Genomic DNA, 21,025 nt, shown 5'->3' with positions numbered 1-21,025 from the left:
GTACCTGAAACATACTCCTGGAATGGTCAAGAAACAACAATGAAACATTCTTCTTATAGGGTCAAATAAGAAAAGCATGTGTGCCACATCCACCCATATATTATCTTAGCGTGGATTCTTGGTACAGCTTTCCAAATGTCTGTTCCATCTCAACATTAATGCTTCTTATTCAACCTTCAGATATTTGTGGGAAATGGGGTGGAGGGGGACCAGAAATGAAAGACAGGAAGGATTTTTGGAAGTGATTAGTTCTTCCCATAGCTGCTAATGAAGAAAAATGACAAGCATATCAAATCCCCACTCTGTTGTACCTTGGCCTGGGTGCTAGGATACAATGATAAATAAAACCTACTCCCCATCCTTAGCAACTCAGAGTCCAGTTGGGGAGACATACAAGTAAAAAACAATTGTTTTCTGTGCTAAGTGCACCACGGAGAGAAATACTAGTGAGAAGAGGAATTCTAGGTAAGGAGTGATAACTTTGTATGTAAACATATGTTGAATATTAAATAAATATACAGTCAAAATTTTAAAAAAAGAAAAATGACAAGCAAGCGTACAGGTCTACCAAACCCTGAAAAGATATTAAACATTTAAAAATTAGGAACAGAAATGTCTCCATAAAGCTAACATATTTTTCTACCTTGGTCTGTTTTTTTATTTATATATGTAACAGTTTAAAATCCTTTGAAAAATTTCTGGTGTTTTTATTCCTTCATATAGATCTGAGATTCCAAATTATGTAATTGTCCATCAGCCTGAGAAATTCCTTGTAGCATTTATTTTATTGAAGGTATTCTTGCAATTAATTCACTCTCCTTTTGTTTATCTGAAAATATCTCAAAATATCTTTAGTTTTTATTTATTTATGAGAAATGTTTTCACTCAATAATTCTATCATTCCATAAAACAATAAAATAAAAATAAAAAAATAAAATAAAATCCTTTGAAAACTTCACTTTTGTATATTGCTTCTTATTCTTCATTACCCCAACTCAATAATGCTTTGCTAAAGAAAAAAAAATTTATGAGTATGTTAATTTCCAGCTCTCTAATTTTTTATTGAGAGAAGGGGAACAGCTGGTCTTGCTCCTGGGAAATTAACAGGAAATATTCATGGAAAAAATTCCTAAAGCAATTATTGCTGGCTTTCCTGGCAATCTAATGGTAGAAATCAATAGCTGTCTTTATGGAATATATCTCCATGCACCAAGGGAGACAAGGAGTGAATAGTGGCCTAGTTGTTTAGTTCTGTGCTGATCTCCATCCTTGACAGCTGACAGCACTGAAATTGATAACACTTGGTCCAAAGGGAAAACATTATTATATTCCATTTACCAACAAACAGTTGTCCTTTGAAATCAACAAATTAAGGTGTCCTTATCAATAATTTTGGTGGGCACAAGTTGAGAGATAAGCAATTCTTACATTTATTTATTTAACAAATGTTTACTGAATTTCTCATGCCAGGCTCTGGACTGGCTTCAGGGGATATATCACAAAATGAGACAAAACATCTACCATTCCAATCATCCATGTTAGTGGTGGAGACAAAGAACTAAACCAGAATGTATAATACATATGAGTTTACTGAGTGTTTTGGAAAGGGAAATATGGGAAATCTGGAGAAGTACAGGAGTATGTGAAAAGGACTAAAGGCACCTACCATGACCTGGGGTGGTCAGGAGGGCTTCCTGGAAAAAGTAACATCTGAGACAAATCCTGAGGATGAATAGGAGGAGGTACTCATGTAAATGGGGGTCAGGGATAGGGAATCAAAAATTCTTCAAGATAGAGAGAACGGCATATGCAAAGGCCCAGGGATAAGAGAAAATAAGGTACTTTTGAGGAAGTAACAAGAATACTAACTCCTTACATGTCTAAAAAGTATAGATACTGTAAAGTTTTCTCTGGAAGAACCTTAATAAAGAAAAATAATATAATGGCATTAAATATGCGTTTAAAAACAATGAAAAAAAGCTATCAAACAACAGCTACTATTCTGTTAAAGTTTTGTACAAAACCAAGTTCTTAATAACATAAAAGCAGAAACACGAATTTCCATTGATAGAGAATGGATAAATAAAATTATGGCATATTTATATAACAATGAAAATGTATGAATTACAACTACCTGCAACGACATAAGTACAACTTGAAAACGATGTTTAGGGAAAACAAAAGCATGTCCCAATAAATTTATAGACTACAATACATTTTCATGTAGCTCAGTAAGAGATAAAGCCAATGGGTATATTTAGGCATACATATATTTATTACAAAACTATTTTAAAGAAGCAAGGTAATAATACAAATTTAGAAACAGTGGTTGCCTTTGTTGCATACCAGGATTGCTATAGGCAGCAGAGAGGTGGGGTGATGGTAGAGGGAACTGATAGGTAGCCAAAAATGTTTATTGTTCTAGTTCTTGGATTGAGAAGTGGGTTTATAATGTTCCTTATAAAATTACCATTTGTAACTAACATGTAATATAGGCCACTTTTTTGCAAATGATACAGATTTTAAAAGATGATAAATGAGAAACATAAAAAAAAAATCATCATCTCAATCCTACTTCTAATTTCATTCAGTTGTTCAGAGAACGTATCCAGTACATCAGTAGTCTCTCCCACAAATTACATGACCATCTCTCTCTATAAAGCTTTCATTTAACTGACTATATTAATAACTTAAATAGCAGCAAAGTCCTTTTCTTGTTTTTTTTTTAGTGCAATGGAAGTGTGATTAGAATTGTATTTTTTTAACTTTTCTTTTTTTTCTAACGTTTTTATTGAAGTATAATTGCTTTACAATGGTGTGTTAGTTTCTGCTTAATAACTAAGTGAATCAATTATACATATACATATATCCCCATATCTCTTCCCTCTTTCATCTCCCTGCCTCCCACCCTCCCTATCCCACCCCTCTAGCTGGTCACAAAGCACCGAGCTGATCTCCCTGTGCTATGCAACTACTTCCCATTAGCTATCTATTTCACATTTGGTAGTGTATATATGTCCATATATACACTACCACTCTCTTACTTTGTCCCAGCTTAACCTGCCTGGACCCGTGTCCTCAAGTCCATTTTCTAGTAGGTCTGCATCTTTATTCCCATCTTCCCCATAGGTTCTTCATGACCATTTTTTTCTTTTTTAGATTCCATATATATGTGTTAGCATACAGTATTTGTTTTTCTCTTTCTGACTTACTTCAGACTCTATGACAGACTCTAGGTCCATCCACCTCACTACAAATAACTCAATTTCGTACCTTTTTATTGCTGACTAATATTCCATAGTATATATGTGCCACAACTTCTTTAGCCATTCATCTGTCGATGGACACTTAGATTGTTTCCATGTCCTGGCTATTGTAAATAAAGCTGCAATGAACATTGTGGTACATGACTCTTTTTGAATTATGGTTTTCTCAGGGTATATGCCCAGTAGTGGGATTGCTAGGTCATATGGTAGTTCTATTTTACTTTTTTAAGGAACCTCCATACCGTTCTCCATAGTGGCTGTATCAATTTACATTCCCACCAACAGTGCAATAGGGTTCCCTTTTCTCCACACCCTCTCCAGCATTTATTGTTTGTAGATTTTTTGATGATGGCCATTCTGACCGGGGTGAGATAATATCGCATTGTACTTTTGCTTTGCATTTCTCTAATGATTAATGATGTTCAGCATTCTTTCATGTGTTTGTTGGCAATCTGTATATCTTCTTTGGACAAATCTATATTTAGGTCTTCTGCCCATTTTTGGATTGGGCTGTTTGTTTTTTTGATATTGAGCTGCATAAGCTGCTTGTAAATTTTGGAGATGAATCCTTTCTCAGTTGCTTCATTTGCAACTATTTTCTCCGATTCTGAGGGCTGTCTTTTCATCTTGTTTATGGTGTCCTTTGTTGTGCAAACCTTTTAGTTTCATTAGGTCCCATTTGCTTAGTTTAGTTTTTATTTCCATTTCTCTAGGAGGGGGGTCAAAAAGGATCTAGCTGTGATTTATGTCATAGAGTGTTCTGCCTGTGTTTTCCTCTAAGAGTTTGATAGTGTCTGGCCTTACATTTAGGTCTTTAAAACATTTTGAGTTTATTTTTGTGTATGGTGTTAGGGAGTGTTCTAATTTCATTCTTCTATATGTAGCTGTCCAGTTTTCAGAGCACCACTTATTGAAGAAGCTGTCTTTTCTCCATTGTATATTCTTGCCTCCTTTATCAAAAATAAGGTGACCATATGTGTGTGGGTTTATCTCTTGGGTTTCTATCCTGTTCCTTTGATCTGTATTTCTGTTTTTGTGCCAGTACCATACTCTCTTGATTATTGTAGCTTTGTACTATGGTCTGAAGTCCAGGAGCCTGATTCCTTCTGCTCCGTTTTTCTTTCTCAAGATTGCTTTGGCTATTCGGGGGCTTTTCTGTTTCCATACAAATTATGAAATTTTTTGTTCTAGTTCTGTGAAAAATGCCACTGGTAGTTTGATAGAGATTGCATTGAATCTGTAGATCGCTTTGGGTAGTATATTCATTTTCACAATGTTGACTCTTCGAATCCAAGAACATGGTATATCTCTCCATCTATTTGTATCATCTTTGATGTCTTTCATCAGAGTCTTATAATTTTCTGCATACAGGTCTTTTGTCTCCTCAGATAGGTTTATTCCTAGGTATTTTATTCTTTTTGTTGCAATGGTAAATGGGAGTGTTTTCTTAATTTCACTTTCAGATTTTTCATCATTAGTGTATAGGAATGCCAGATTTCTCTGCAGTAATTTTGGATCCTGCTACTTTACCAATTTCATTGATTAGCTCTACTAGTTTTCTGGTAGCATCCTTAGGATTATATATGTATAGTATTATGTCATCTGCAAACAGTGACAGCTTTACTTTTCTTTTCCAATTGGGATTCCTTTTATTTCTTTTTTCTTCTCTGACTGCTGTGGCTAAAACTTCCAAAACTATGTTGAATAATAGTGGTGAGAGAGGGCAACCTTGTCTTTTTCCTCATCTTAGTGGAAATAGTTTCACTTTTTCACCACTGAGGACGACGCTGGCTGTGGGTTTGTCATATATGGCCTTTATTATGTTGAGGTAAGATCCCTCTATGCCTACTTTCTGGAGGATTTTTATCATAAATGGATGTTGAATTTTGTCGAAAGATTTCTCTGCATCTATTGAGATGATCATATGGTTTTTTCCTTCAATCTGTTAGTATGCTGTATCACATTCATTGATTTGCGTTTATGAAGACTCCTTGAATCCTGGGATAAACCCCACTTGATCATGGCGTATGATCCTTTTAATGTCCTGCCACATTCTGTTTGCGAGTATTTTGATGAGGATTTTTGCATCTATGTTCATCAGTGATATTGGTCTGTAGTTTTCTTTTTTTGTGACATTTTTGTCTGGTTTTGGTATCAGGGTAATGGTGAACTTATAGAATAAGTTTGGGAGTGTTCCTCCCTCTGCTATATTTTGGAAGAGTTTGAGAAGTATAGGTGTTAGCTCTTCTCTAAATGTTCGATAGAATTCGCCTGTGAAGCCATCTGGTCCTGGGCTTCTGTCTGTTAGAAGATATTTAATCACAGTTTCAATTTCAGTGCTTGTGATTGGTGTGTTCATATTTTCTATTTCTTCCTGGTTCAGTCTCAGAAGGTTGTGCATTTCTAAGAATTTGTCCATTTCTTCCAGGTTGTTCATTTTATTGGCATAGAGTTGTTTGTAGTAACCTCTCATGATCCTTTGTATTTCTGCAGTGTCAGCTGTTATTTCTCCTTTTTCATTTCTAATTCTATTGATTTGTATCTTCTACCTTTTTTTCTTGATGAGTCTGGCTAATGTTTTATCTATTTTCTTTTTGTCTCAAAGAACAAGCTTTCAGTTTTATTGATCTTTGCTATCGTTTCCTTCATTTTTTTCCATTTATTTCTGATCTGATCTTTATGATTTCTTTCCTTCTGCTAACTTTGGGGTGTTTTGTTCTTCCTTCTCTACTTACTTTAGGTGTAACGTTAGGTTGTTTATTTGAGCTGTTTCTTGGTTCTCAGGTAGGACTGTATTGCCATAAACTTCCCGCTTAAAACTGCTTTTGCTGCATCCCATCAGTTTAAGGCCATTGTGTTTTCACTGGCATTTGTTTCTAGGTATTTTTTGCATCTTTTTTTTTTCTTGCGGTATGCTGGCCTCTCACTGCTGTGGCCTCTCCCGTTGTGGAGCACAGGCTCTGGATGCGCAGGCTCAGCAGCCATGGCTCACAGGCCAGGCCACTCCACAGCATGTGAGATCTTCCCAGACCGGGGCACGAACCTGTGTCCCCTGCATCGACAGGTGGACTCTCAACCACTGTGCCACCAGGGAAGCCCTCTACGTATTTTTTGATTTTTTTCTACGATTTCTTCAGTGATTCTTGGTTATTAGTGTACTGTATAGCCTCCATGTGTTTGTATTTTTTACAGATTCTTTCCTGTAATTGATATCTATTCTCAAAGCGTAGTGGTGAGAAAAGATACTTGATACGATTTCAATTTTCTTAAATTTACCAAGGCTTGATTTGTGACCCAAGATATGATCTATCCTGGAGAATGTTCCATGAGCACTTGAGAAAAAAGTGTATTCTGTTGTTTTTGGACGGAACGTCCTATAAATATCAATTAAGTCCATCTTGTTTAATGTATCATTTAAAGCTTGTTTTTCCTTATTTATTTTCATTTTGGATGATCTATCCATTGGTGAAAATGGGGTGTTAAAGTCCTCTACTATGATTATGTTACTGTCGATTTCCCCTTTTATAGCTGTTAGTATTCGCCTTATGTATTGAGGTGCTCCTATGTTGGGTGCACAAATATTTACAATTGTTATATCTTCTTCTTGGATCGATCCCTTGATCATTATGGAGTATCCTTCTTTGTCTCTTGAAATAGACTTTGTTTTAAAGTCTATTTTGTCTGATATGAGAATTGCTACTCCAGCTTTCTTTTGATTGCCGTTTGCATGGAATATCTTTCTCCATCCCCTCACATTCAGTCTGTATGTGTCCCTAGGTATGAAGTGGGTCTCTTGTAGACAGCATATATACGGGTCTTGTTTTTGTATCCATTCAGCCAGTCTATGTCTTTTGGTTGGAGCATTTAATCCATTTACATTTAAGGTAATTATCAATATGTATGTTCCTATTACCATCTTCTTAATTGTTTTGGGCTTGTTATTGTAGGTCTTTTCCTTCTCTTGTGTTTCTTGCCTAGAGAAGTTGCTTTAGCATTTGTTGTACAGCTGGTTTGATGGTGCTGAATTCTCTTAGCTTTTGCTTGTCTATAAAGGTTTTAATTTCTCTGTCGAATCTGAATGAGATCCTTGCTGGAGAGAGTAATCCTTGCTGGAGAGAGGTTTTTCCCTTTCATCACTTTAGATGTGTCCTGCCACTCCCTTCTGGCTTGCAGAGTTTCTGTTGAAAAATCAGCTGTTAACCTTATGGGGATTCTCTGTGTGTTATTTGTTGTTTTTCCCTTGCTGCTTTTAATATTTTTTCTTTGTATTTAAGTTTTGATAGTTTAATTAATATGTGTTTCGGTGTGTTTCTCCTTGGATTTACCCTGTATAGGACTCTCTGGGCTTTCTGGACTTGACTATTTCCTTATCCATATCAGGGAAGTTTTCAACTATAATCTCTTCAAATATTTTCTCAGTCCGTTTCTTTTTCTCTTCTTCTTCTGGGACCCCTATAATCTGAATGTTGTTTCATTTAATATTGTCCCAGAGGTCTCTGAGATTGTCCTCAATTCTTTTCATTCTTTTTTCTTTATCCTGCTCTGCGGTAGGTATTTCCACTATTTTTTCTTTCAGGTCACTTATCCATTCTTCTGCCTCAGATATTCTGCTATTGATTCCTTGTAGACAATTTTTTATTTCATTTATTGTGTTGTTCATGATTGTTTGTTTGCTCTTTAGTTCTTCTAGGTCCTTGTTAAACGTTTCTTGCATCTTCTCCATTCTATTTCCAAGATTTTGGATCATCTTTACTATCATTATTCTGAATTCCTTTTCAGGTAGACTGCCTATTTCCTCTTCATTTGTTTGGTCTGGTGGGTTTTTACCTTGCTCATTCATATGCTGTGTGTTTCTCTGTCTTCTTATTTTGCTTAACTTACTGTGTTTGGGGTCTCCGCTTTGCAGGCTGCAGGTTTGTAGTTCCCGTTGTTTTTCGTGTCTACTCCCAGTGGCTCAGGTTGGTTCAGTGAGTTGTGTAGGCTTCCTGGTGGAGGGGACTGGTGCCTGTGTTCTGGTGGTTGAGGCTGGATCTTGTCTTTCTGGTGTGCAGGACCACGCCCTGTGCTGTGTTTTGGTGTGTCTGTGACCTTATTATGATTTTAGGCAGCCTCTCTGCTAATGGGTGGGTTTGTTTTCCTGTCTTGCTAGTTGTTTGGCATAGGGTGTCCAGCATTGTAACTTGCTGGTCGTTGAGTGAAGCTGGGTCTTGGCGTTGAGATGGAGATTTCCGGGAGATTTTCGCCATTTGATATTATGTGGAGCTGGAGGTCTCTGGTGGACCAATGTCCTGAACTTGGCTCTCCCACCTCAGAGCCACAGCCCTGATTCCTGGCTGGAGCACCAAGAGTCTGTCATCCACACGGCACAGAATAAAAGGGAGAAAAAAAAAGAAGGGAAGAAAGAAAAAGATAAAATAAAAGTTATTAAAGTAAAAAACAAAAAATAATAAAAATACTTTTTAAAGTAATTTAGACAAATAAAAAAGAAAACAACCAAATCAAAAAACATATCCACCAACGATAACAAGCACTGAAAACTATACTAAAAAAAAAAACAACAAAAAACGGAAAGACAGAACTTTAGGACCAATGGTAAAAGCAAAGCTATACAGACAAAATCACACACGGAAGCATACACATACACACTCACAAAAAGAGAAAAAGGGGGAAAAAAAATATATATATATATATATCGTTGTTCCCAAAATCCACCTCCTGAAGTTGGTATCATTCATTGTCTATTCAGGTATTCCAAAGATGCAAAGTATATCAAGTTGACTATGGAGATTTAATCCACTGCTCCTGAGGCTGCTGGGAGAGATTTCCCTTTCTCTTCTCTGTTGGCACAGCTCCTGGGATTCAGCTTTGGATTTGGCCCCGCCTCTGCATGTAGGTCACCTGAGGGCGTCTGTTCTTCGCTCAGACAGGATGGGGTTAAAGGAGCAGCTGATGTAGGGGCTCTGGCTCACTCAGGCCGGGGAGAAGGAGGGGTATGGAACGTGGGGCGACCCTGTGGTGGCAGAGGCTGATGTGACATTGCAACAGCCTGAGGCACGCCGTATGTTCTCCTGGGGAAGTTGTCCCTGGATCACGGGACCCTGGCAGTGGCGGGCTTCACAGGCTCCCGGGAGGGGAGGTGTGGAGAGTGACCTGTGCTTTCACACAGGCTTCTTGGTGGCTACAGCAGCAGCCTTAGCGTTTCATGCCCGTCTCTGGTGTCCATGCTGATAGTCATGGCTCGTGCCCGTCTCTGGAGCTTGTTTAGGTGGCGCTCTTAATCCCATCTCCTCGGGCACCGCGAAACAAAGAGGCAAGAAAAAGTCTCTTGCCTCTTAGGCAGGTCCAGACTTCTTCCCGAACTCCCTCCCGGCTAGCTATGGCGCACTAGCCCCGTTCAGGCTGCATTCACACTGCCAACCACAGTCCTCTCCCTGGGATCCGACCTCTGGTGCCTGAGCCTCAGCTCCCAGCCCCCGCCCACCCAGGCGGGTGATCAGACAAGCCTCTCAGGCTGGTGAGTGCTGGTTGGCAGCGATCCTCTGTGTGGGTATCTCTCTGCTTTGCATTCCGCACCCCTGTGGCTGCGCTCCCTCTGCGGTTCCGAAGCTCCCCCCTCCACCACCCACAGTCTCCGCCAGTGAAGGGCCTTCGTAGTGTGTGGAAACTTTTCCTCCTTCACAGATCCCTCCCACTGGTGCAGGTCCCATCCTTATTCTTTTGTCTCTAATTTTTCTTTTTTCTTTTGCCCTACCCAGGTACGTGGGAAGTTTCTTCCCTTTTGGGAAGTCTGAGGTGTTCTGCTAGTGTTCAGTAGGTGTTCTGTAGGAGCTGTTCCAAATGTAGATGTATTTCTGATGAATTTGTGGGGAGGATGGTGATCTCCATGTCTTACTCTTCTGCCATCTTGAAGCTACCCCCTCAGGAACAAAGTTCTTAATCACAGAAAAGTAGAAACACTCCAAATATCCACTGACATAGACTAAAAGTATGCTATAGTCCTATAACAATTTAGTAAGTTTAACTAAATGTGATGACATATTTACAACCTTGTTTTCGCAAGCTTCCACAAAATGATTCCCTTTTTACCAGTGACCTCAGTGCTTGGCTTGTACCCATCTTTTCTCACTGCACCATCCACACACAGCCACATATCCACCAGGGATAGAAAATTGCTAGTCTTCAGTTAAAGGAATCTCACAGGACATATACATAAAACATCAAAGATCAGTAAAGTTTGACATTTATGCAGCTCAATATTGTTTAGCATCTATTAAGTCTCACACTCTCTTTCTCAGTAACACAAACACAATAGTGAACAAGCAAGATAAGGTCCTGTTTCTACAGAGCTCACATTCTGGATGAGAAAAACACATTTCCAAATAGCCTCGAGTATCAAAGTATGTACCTCAGAAATACTGGCTAGAGTTTTAAGTGCAGGAATAGTCATAAATTGTAAAATTCATTGCCAAAGAGAATAAATGTGAGGAGGAAAGGAAAAGAGAGGAGGAGGAGAAGAGGGTCCAGGACCAAGAGCTTAAGAGCTCCAATATTCAGAGCTTAGTTGAAGGAGGAGCCTGAGAAAGAGGAGTAGGAGCTCCAGACCCATCTGTCCAAATGCCTACTTATGATCCCCACCTGGTCATCTCATACGCATTTTAAAATTAACATGCCCAAAACTGAAATAGAGACATAATGGCAAGTGATTTAGGAGGAAGACACAAGAGAAAGTTTTCACAAAACCAAAGAGAGTAGAGTGCTTCCAAAAGGAAAAGGCTGTCATTCATGTTAATGCAGGAGAGAAATTTAAAAGAATCAGGGATCTAATATGAAACTGTGCTATCCCAAGTAAGGTTAGCAGAACCATGATGGGCAAGGAGCACAGGGAGGCTGGAATATGGAGTGTGACTTGAGGAATAAAGGGCATCAGACCACGAGGAACCGTAGGTATCCAAGTAAGGAGGGAGAGTTTGATTCCTGAGGTTGATGAAGAGCCTTTGAGGCACCTGCCAGCAGGGCACTGTCTGTTCAAATCTGCACTAGCTGCATTTTAGAAATATCATTCTAACTTCACAGACAGAAGGATCTTATGATTGTAACACATAATAATACTTACTAATTATTAATATTAATATAATATATAACATTATTAATACTGTAATATTGTTATAAAACATGTGTTCTTGCCTTCTTCATTATCATTTAAGCTCTGCTTAGATGGGGGCTGATGAGATGGAGGCTCAGGGAAAGGTAGGTAAGAGGGAGAAGACAGAACTTACCCATGAGTGTGTCTCTTCCTAACACAAAAACTGTAGGATTACCTAAGAGCCAGACAACACAAAATCATATTGCCCTTTGAATTATTATGTGGAGATGCTTAAAGCCAAGGCAGGATGTACAAGTGGCGCCACAAAGAAGGAACTATGCAAGGGGATGGGGGGAAGGGGCTAAACACTAAAAAATGACTTTAGGTAACAGGATGCTTTTAACTCTACACATTACCTTGTTTCTTTTAAGTTAATCTCAAATTGAAAAACTAGACCCCACTTAAAAGATTCAGTGATGGCACAGGACACACATATTTGGGTTAATTATTTTCTTTAGCAAATTAAAGTCTCAAAATATAAAATTTGGAGGATTCCAGGTGCATATCCTTAAGGAATATCACAACATTTATACTGCCAATAGCTAAGAAATTCTTCCTCAGAATTGGGGTAAACTTGTGCTTCAGGTTTCAGTAGCTGAGCATTCTCTCTCTGGGTCCCAGGAACCTTAGCAGAGAACTGCAGGTTCTTCAAAAATTCTGCTAAGCCGGCTGCTAACAGGCTAATGAGTCACATCAGAGAGCTGGCTCTGCAGTGAAAGCATTCCAGAACAGCTGCTTCTTACCTGACTGGAGTAAGCTCTGAAGTCTACTCATCCAGCTGCTGAATAAAGCAGAAAAATCAAGATCAAAGTCAAGATTCTAAATAGAAAACTTCATGGAATGCTTTGCAATTTACTTTAAGATAGATCAGTTTAAACTCCACCTTCCTGGTAATACCATACCTGACAACTCAACACCAGGCAAGAGTCTCTCAATTCTGCAGTGTGAGTTATTCTTACCCCTCTCTTGGCCCCAAAAAATACAGAAAATGGGAAAAGCAATGGATTTGGAGTAAAAAGACTTGGTTTTAAATGAAAATTGTACTCATTGACAGTCTAGCCCTGGACAAATCACTGAACTTCACATAGTACATATTTCTTCACCTATGAAATATGCATAAAAACACCTCACATTTCAAAGGACTACTGTGATGGAAAAAATTAAAAGCATCTCAAAATCCTAGGGAGGGTTTCACTTTTTTTTTTTTTTTTTTTGGCGGTACACGGGCCTCTCACTGTTGTGGCCTCTCCCATTGCAGAGCACAGGCTCCAGACGCGCAGGCCCAGCGGCCATGGCTCAAGGGCCCAGCAGCTCTGCGGCATGGGGGATCCCCCCGAACCGGGGCACGAACCCGTGTCCCCTGCATCGGCAGGCGGACTCTCAACCACTGCACCACCAGGGAAGCCCAGGGTTTCACTTCTGATTTGGATGCAGAACACCACCAGGGAATATCACTCTCTCCTGAACAACATAAACAAGCAATGTAAGCTACAAAATCATGGCTTGCTAAAACACATCAGAGAACTAAGAAACCAAAGAGACTCAAAGGAATCAGACTCAAAAAAGTGAGTAAAAATCTAATGTTTATCAACTAAATGAATAAATAAAATGTGGTATATCCATAAAATGGAATATTATTTGGCATTAAGATAATGAAGTACTAACACATGCTATAACATGCATGAACCTTGAAAATATGCTAAAGCCAGTTATAAAGAATCACATAGTATATGATTCCATCTATATTAAATTCCCAAAATAGGTAAATCTACAGAGATGGAAAGTAGATTAGTAATTACTAGGGCTGCAGGTGGATGGAGAGGGAGAATGGGTGACTAGGGGCTGATGGCTACAGGGTATGGAGTTTCCTTTGAGAAGATGAAAATGTTCTAAAATTGATTATGGAGATAGTTGCACAACTCTGAACATACTAAAAGCCACAGAATAGCACATTTAAAATGGGTGAATTAGAGGAGCTTCAAGATGGCAGAATAGTAACACGTGGAGATCACCTTCCTCCCCACAAATACATCAGAAATACATCTACATGTGGAACAACTCCTACAAAACACCTACTGAACGCTAGGAGAACACCTCAGACCTCCCAAAAGGCAAGACACTCCCCACGTACCTGGGTAGGGCAAAAGAAAAAAAGAAAAACAGAGACAAAAGAATAGGGATGGCACCTGCACCAGTGGGAGGGAGCTGTGAAGGAGGAAAGGTTTCCACACACTAGGAAGCCCCTTCACGGGCGGATACTGCGGGTGGCGGAGGGGGGAAGCTTCGGAGCTGCGGAGGAGAGCGCAGCAACCGGGGTGCAGAGGGCAAAGCAGAGAGATTCCCGCAGAGGATCAGTGCCGACCAGCATTCACCAGTCCAAGAGGCTTGTCTGCTCACCCGCCGGGGCAGGCAGGGGCTGGGGGCTGAGGCTCCAGCTTCGGAGGTTGGATCTCAGGGAGAGGACTGGGGTTGGCAGCGTGAACACAGCCTGAACAGGGTTAGTGCACCACAGCTAGCCTGGGGGGAGTCCTGGAAAAAGTCTGGAGCTGCCGAAGAGGCAAGAGACTTTTTCTTCCCTTTTTGTTTCCTGGTGCGCGAGGAGAGGGGATTAAGAGCACCACTTAAAGGAGCTCCGGAGACGGGCGCGAGCTGCGGTTATCAGCGCGGATCCCAGAGAAGGGCATGAGACACTAAGGCTGCTGCTGCACCACCAAGAAGCCTGTGTGCAAGCACAGGTCACTCTCCACACCTCCCCTCCCGGGAGCCTGTGCAGCCCGCCATTGCCAGGGTCCTGTGATCTAGGGGCAACTTCCCTGGGAAAACACACAGCACACCTCAGGATGTTGCAACGTCACAAGGGCCTCTGCCACCACAGGTGCACCTCACATTCTGTACCCCACCCTTCCCCCGGCCTGAGTGAGGCAGAGCCCCCCGAATCAGCTGCTCCTTTAACCCCTGTCCTGTCTGGGCAGAAACAGATGCCCTCAGGTGACCTACAGGTGGGGCCAAATCCAAACCTTAACCCCAGGAGCTGTGGGAACAAAGAAGAGAAAGGGAAATCTCTCCTAGCAGCTTCAGGAGGAGTGGATTAAATCTCAACAAGCAACTTGATGTACTCTGCATCTACGAAACACCTGAATAGACAACAAATCATCCGAAATTGAGGAGGTGGACTTTGGGAGCAAGGATATATTTTCTTTTTCTCTTTTTCTCTTTTTGTGAGTGTGTATGTGTATGCTTCTGTGTGTGATTTTGTCTGTATAACTATGTTTTTACCTTTTGTCCTAGGGTTCTGTCTGTCCGTTTCTTTTTTTTTTTATTATAATTTTTAGTGCTTGTTATCATTGGTGGATTTGTTTTTTGGTTTGGTTGCTCTCTTCTTTCTTTCTTTCTTTTCTTACTTTAAAAAAACTTTTTTAACAATTATTTTTTATTTTAATAACTTTGTTTTATTTTATTTGTTCTTTCTTTCTTTTTCTCCCATTTATACTGAGCTGTGTGGATGACAGGCTCTTGGTTCTCGAGCCAGGAGTCAGGACTGTGCCTCTGAGGTGGCAGAGCCAAGTTCAGGACATTGGTCCACCAGAGACCTCCAGCTCCACATAATATCAAATGGCGAAAATTTCCCAGAGATCTCGATCTCAACGCCAAGACCCAGCTCCACTCAACGACCAGCAAGCTACAGTGCTGGACACCCTATGCCAAACAACTAGCAAGACAGAAAAACAAACCCACCCATTAGCAGAGAGGCTGCCTAAAATCATAATAAGGTCACAGACACCCCAAAACACACCACCAGACGTGGACCTGCCCACCAGAAGATATGATCCAGCCTCATCCACCAAAACACATGCACCAGTCCCCTCCACCAGGAAGCCTACACAACCCAATGAACCAACCTTAGCCACTGGGGGCAGACACAAAAACAATGGGAACCTACAGCCTGCGAAAACGAGACCCTAAACACAGGAAGTTAAGCAAAATGAGAAGACAGAAAAACACACAGCAGATGAAGGAGCAAGGTAAAAACCCACTAGACCTAAAAAATGAAGAGGAAATAAGCAGTGTACCTGAAAAAGAATCCAAAATAATGATAGTAAAGATGATCCAAAATCTTGGAAATAGAATGGAGAAAATACAAGAAAAGTTTAACAAGAACCTAGAAGAACTAAAGAGCAAACAAACAGTGATGAACAACACAATAAATGAAATGAATAATTCTCTAGAAGGGATCAATATCAGAATACCTGAGGCAGAAGAATGAATAACTGACCTGGAAGATAAAATAGTGGGAATAACAACTGCAGAGCAGAATAAAGAAAAAATAATAAAAAGAATTAAGGACAGCTTCAGAGACCTCTGGGACATTAAATGCACCAACATTCGAATTATAGGGATCCCAGAAGAAGAAGAGAAAAAGAAAGGGACTGAGAAAATATTTGAAGAGATTATAGTTGAAAATTTCTCTAATATGGGAAAGGAAATAGTAAATCAAGTCCAGGAAGCCCAGAGACTCCCATACAGGATAAATCCAAGTAGAAACATGCCAAGACACATATTAATGAAACTATCAAAACTTAAATACAAAGAAAAAATATTAAAAGCAGCAAGGGAAAAACAACAAATAACACACAAAGGAATCCCCATAATGTTAACAGGTGATCTTTCAGCAGAAACTCTGCAAGCCAGAAAGGAGTGGAGGACACATTTAAAGTGATGAAGGAGGAAAACCTACAAACAAGATTCTACCCAGCAAGGATCTCATTCAGATTTGACAGAGAAATTAAAACCTTTACAAACAAGCAACAGCTAAGAGAATTCAGCACCATCAAACCAGCTGTACAACAAATACTAAAGCAACTTCTCTAGGCAGGAAAATAAAAAGGAAGAGACCTACAATGACAAACCCAAAACAATTATGAAAATGGTAATAGGAACATACATATGGATAATTACCTTAAATGTAAATGGATTAAATGCTCCAACCAAAAGACATAGACTGGCTGAATGGATACAAAAACAAGACCCATATATATGCTGTCTACAAGAGACCCACTTCAGACCTAGGGACACATACAGACTGAAAGTGAGGGGATGGAAAAAGATATTCCATGCAAATGGAAATCAAAAAAAAGCTGGAGTAGCAATTCTCATAACAGAAAAAGCAGACTTTAAAACAAAGACTATTACAAAAGACAAAGAAGGATACTCCACAATGATCAAGGTATTGATCCAAGAAAAGACATAACAATCGTAAATATTTATGCACCCAACATAGGAGCACCTCAATACATAAGGGAAATACTAACAGCCATAAAAGGGGAAATCGACAGTAACAAAATCACAGCAGGGGACTTTAACACCCCACTTTCACCATTGGATAGATCATCCAAAATGAAAATAAATAAGGAAACACAAGCTTTAAATGATACATTAAACAAGATGGACTTAATTGATATTTATAGGACATTCCGTCCAAAAACAACAGAATACACTTTTTTCTCAAGTGCTCATGGAACATTCTCCAGGATAGATCATATCTTGGGTCACAAACCAAGGCTTGATAAATTTAAGAAAATTGAAATCATATCAAGTATCTTTTCTCACCACAATGCTATGAGACTAGATATCAGTTACAGGAAATATCTGTAAAAAATACAAACACATGGAGGCTAAACTGTACACTACTTAATAACCAAGAGATCACTGAAGAAATCAAAAGGGAAATCAAAAAATACCTAAAGACAAATGACAATGAAAACACAATGACCCAAAACCTATGGGATGCAGGAAAAACAGTTCTAAGACAGAATTTTATAGCATTACAAACCTACCTTAAGAAACGAGATAAATCTCAAATAAAAAGCCTAACCTTACACTTAAAGCAATTAGAGAAAGAAGAAAAAAAAAAAACCAAAGCTAGCAGAAGGAAAGAAATCATAAAGATCAGATCAGAAATAAATGGAAAAGAAATAAAGGAAATGATAGGAAAGATCAATAAAACTAAAAGCGGGTTCTTTGAGAAGATAAACAAAATTGATAAACCATTAGCCAGACTCATCAAGAAGAAAAGGGAGAAGACTCAAATCAATAGAATTAGAAATGAAAAAGGGGAAGTAACAGCTGACACTGCAGAAATACAAAGGATTATGAGAAATTACTACAAGCAACTCTATGCCATAAAATGCACAACCTGGAAGAAATGGACACATTCTTAGAAATGCACAAACTTCTGAGACTGAACCAGGAAGAAATAGAAAATATGAACACACCAATCACAAGCACTGAAATTGAAACTGTGATTAGAAATCTTCCAACAAACAAAAGTCCAGGACCAGATGGCTTCACAGGCGAATTCTATCAAACATATAGAGAAGAGCTAACATCTATCCTTCTCAAACTATTCCAAAATATAGCAGAGGGAGGAACATTCCCAAACTCGTTCTACGAGGCCACCATCACCCTGATACCAAAACCAGACAAAGATGTTACAAAGAAAGAAAACTACAGGCCAATATCACTGATGAACATAGATGCAAATATCCTCAACAAAATACTAGCAAACAGAATCCAACAGCACATTAAAACGATCATACACCATGATCAAGTGAGGTTTATTCCAGGAATGCAAGGAGTCTTCAGTATACACAAATCAATTAATGTGATACACCATATTAACAAATTGAAGGAAAAAACCATATGATCATCTCAATAGATACAGAGAAAGATTTTGACAAAATTCAACATCCATTTATGATAAAAACCCTCTAGAAAGTAGGCATAGAGGGAACTTTCCTCAACATAATAAAGGCCATATATGACAAACCCACAGGCAACATCGTTCTCAATGGTGAAAAATTAAAAACATTTCCACTAAGATCAGGAACAAGACAAGGTTGTCCTCTCTCACTATTATTCAACACAGTTTTGGAAGTTTTAGCCACAGAAATCAGAGAAGAAAAAGAAATAAAGGAATCCAAATTGGAAGGAAGAAGTTTAGTTGTCACTGTTTGCAGATGACATGATACTATACATAGAGAATCCTAAGGATTCTACCAGAAAACTACTAGAGCTACTCAATGAATTTGGTAAAGTAGCAGAATACAAAATTAATGCACAGAAATCTCTTGCATCCCTATATACTAATGATGAAAAATCTGAAAGTGAAATTAAGAAAACACTCCCAGGCTTCCCTGGTGGCGCAGTGGTTGAGAGTCCACCTGCCGATGCAGGAGACAGGGGTTCGTGCCCCAGCCCGGGAAGATCCTACATGCCGCAGAGCGGCTAGACCCGTGAGCCATGGCCACTGAGCCTGCGCGTCCGGGGCCTGTGCTCCGCAACGGGAGAGCTCACAACAGTGAGAAGCCCAAGTACTGCAAAAAAGAAAAAAAAAAAGAAAACACTTCCATTTACCATTGCAACAAAAAGAATAAAATATCTAGCAATAAACCTACCTAAGGAGACAAAAGATCTGTATGCAGAAAATTATAAGACACTAACGAAAGAAATTAAAGATGATACAAACAGTTGGAGAGATATACCACGTTCTTGGATTGGAAGATTCAACTTTGTGAAAATGACTATACTCCCCAAAGCAATCTACAGTTTCAGTGTAATCCCTATCAATCTACCAATGGCATTTTTCACAGAACAAGAAAATTTCACAATTTGTATGGAAACACAAAAGACCCCGAATAGCCAAAGCAATCTGGAGAATGAAAAATGGAGCTGGAGGTATCAGGCTCCCTGACTTCAGACTATACTACAAAGCTACAGTAATCAAGGCAGTATGGTACTGGCACAAAAGCAGAAATATAGATCAATGGAATAGTATAGAAAGCCCAGAGATGCACATATGGTCACTTTATCTTTGATAAAGGAGGCAATAATATACAGTGGAGAAAAGACAGCCTCTTCAATAAGTGGTGCTCTGAAAACTGGACAGCTGCATGTAAAAGAATGAAATTAGAACACTCCCTAACACCATACACAAAAATAAATTCAAATTGGATTAAAGACCTAAACGTAAGGCCAGAAACTATCAAACTCTTAGAGGAAAACATAAGCAGAACACTCTATGACATAAATCAAAGCAAGATCCTTTTTGACCCACCTCCTAGAGAAATGGAAATAAAAACAAAAATAAACAAATGGGACCTAATGAAACTTAAAAGCTTTTGCACAACAAAGGAAACCATAAACAAGACAAAAAGACAACACTCAGAATAGGAGAAAATTTTTGCAAATGAAGCAACTGACAAAGGATTAATCTCCAAAATTTACAAGCAGCTCATGCAGCTCAATATCATAAAAACAAACAACCCAATCCAAAAAATGGGCCGAAGACCTAAATAGACATTTCTCCAAAGAAGATATACAGATTGCCAACAAACACATGAAAGAATGCTCAACATCATTAATCATTAGAGAAATGCAAATCAAAACTACAATGCAATATCATCTCACACGGTTAGAATGACCATCATCAAAAAATCTGCTAGCAATAAATGCTGGAGAGGGTGTGGAGAAAAACAGAACCCTCTCGCACTGTTGGTGGGAATGTTAATTGATACAGCCACTGTGGAGAACAATATGGAAGTTACTTAAAAAACTAAAACTAGAACTACCAAACAACACAGCAATCCCACTACTGGGCATATACCCTGAGAAAACCATAATTCAAAAAGAGTCATGCACCAGAATGTTCATTGCAGCTCTATTTACAATAGCCAGGACATGGAAGCAACCTAAGTGTCCATCGACAGATGAATGGATAAAGAAGATGTGGCACATATATGCAATGGAATATTACTCAGCCATAAAAGGAAACGAAACTGAGTTATTTGTAGTGAGGTGGATGGACCTAGAGTCTGTCATACAGAGTGAAGTAAGTCAGAAAGAGAAAAACAAATACCATATGCTAACACATATATATGGAATCTTAAACAAAAAAATGGTCATGAAGAACCTAGGGGCAAGATGGGAATAAAGATGAAGACCTACTAGAGAATGGACTTGAGGATATGCGGAGGGGGAAGGGTAAGCTGGGACAAAGTAAGAGAGTGGCATGAACATATATACACTACCAAATGTAAAATAGCTAGTGGGAAGCAGTCGCATAGCACAGGGAGATCAGCTCGGTGCTTTGTGACCCACCAGAAGGGATGGATAGGGAGGGTGGGAGGGAGGGAGATGCAAGAGGGAAGAGACATGGGGATATATGTATATGTATAACTGATTCACTTTGTTATAAAGCAAAAACTAACACACCATTGTAAAGCAATTATTCTCCTATACTGATGTTTTAAAAAAATGGGTGAATTATATTTCAATAAAGATTTTTTTAAAAATCAGTTATATTTCTATATACTAGCAAGGAACATTAGGAAAATACATTTTTAAAAAACAATACCACGTAGTAGAAGACCAAGTGATGGAGAGGATATGGAGCAGCTAGAACCTTCTTGCATGGCTGGTGGGGGTTTATATTGGTAAAATCACCTTTGAAAACTATTTGGCAGTATCTCCTAAAACTTAATAAATGCCCAGGCTATGAACCAACAATTCCACTCCTATGTATAACATCCATAGGGGATGAGTGCTTATGTCCACAAAA

The 21,025-nt window shown here is 39.1% G+C and overlaps 1 protein-coding gene across 16 annotated transcripts in view; it reads right to left on the bottom strand.

Moving 5' to 3' along the window:
* Positions 1-21,025, bottom strand: part of LOC307197500 (uncharacterized protein) — a 254,047-nt gene that overhangs the window by 74,569 nt on the left and 158,453 nt on the right. For 14 of the 16 annotated variants that reach the window (XR_013831425.1, XR_013831426.1, XR_013831427.1 and 11 more), the window contains one exon: positions 12,153-12,190. The exons of the other annotated variants lie outside the window; for them this stretch is intronic. Coding sequence is in view for 10 of the 14 variants with exons in the window: in XM_079943421.1 (XP_079799547.1) it covers positions 12,153-12,183 (31 nt within the window). In the remaining 4 variants the exon portion in view is untranslated. The remainder of the gene's footprint in view (positions 1-12,152; positions 12,191-21,025) is intronic. 16 annotated transcript variants of the gene reach the window in all.

This window comes from Stenella coeruleoalba, assembly GCF_951394435.1.
Source record: "Stenella coeruleoalba genome assembly, chromosome: 14".
In the NCBI taxonomy this organism is placed as follows: domain Eukaryota; kingdom Metazoa; phylum Chordata; class Mammalia; order Artiodactyla; family Delphinidae; genus Stenella; species Stenella coeruleoalba.
Note: the sequence above shows the minus strand (reverse complement) of the source record. Positions and strands in the feature narration are given on the sequence as shown.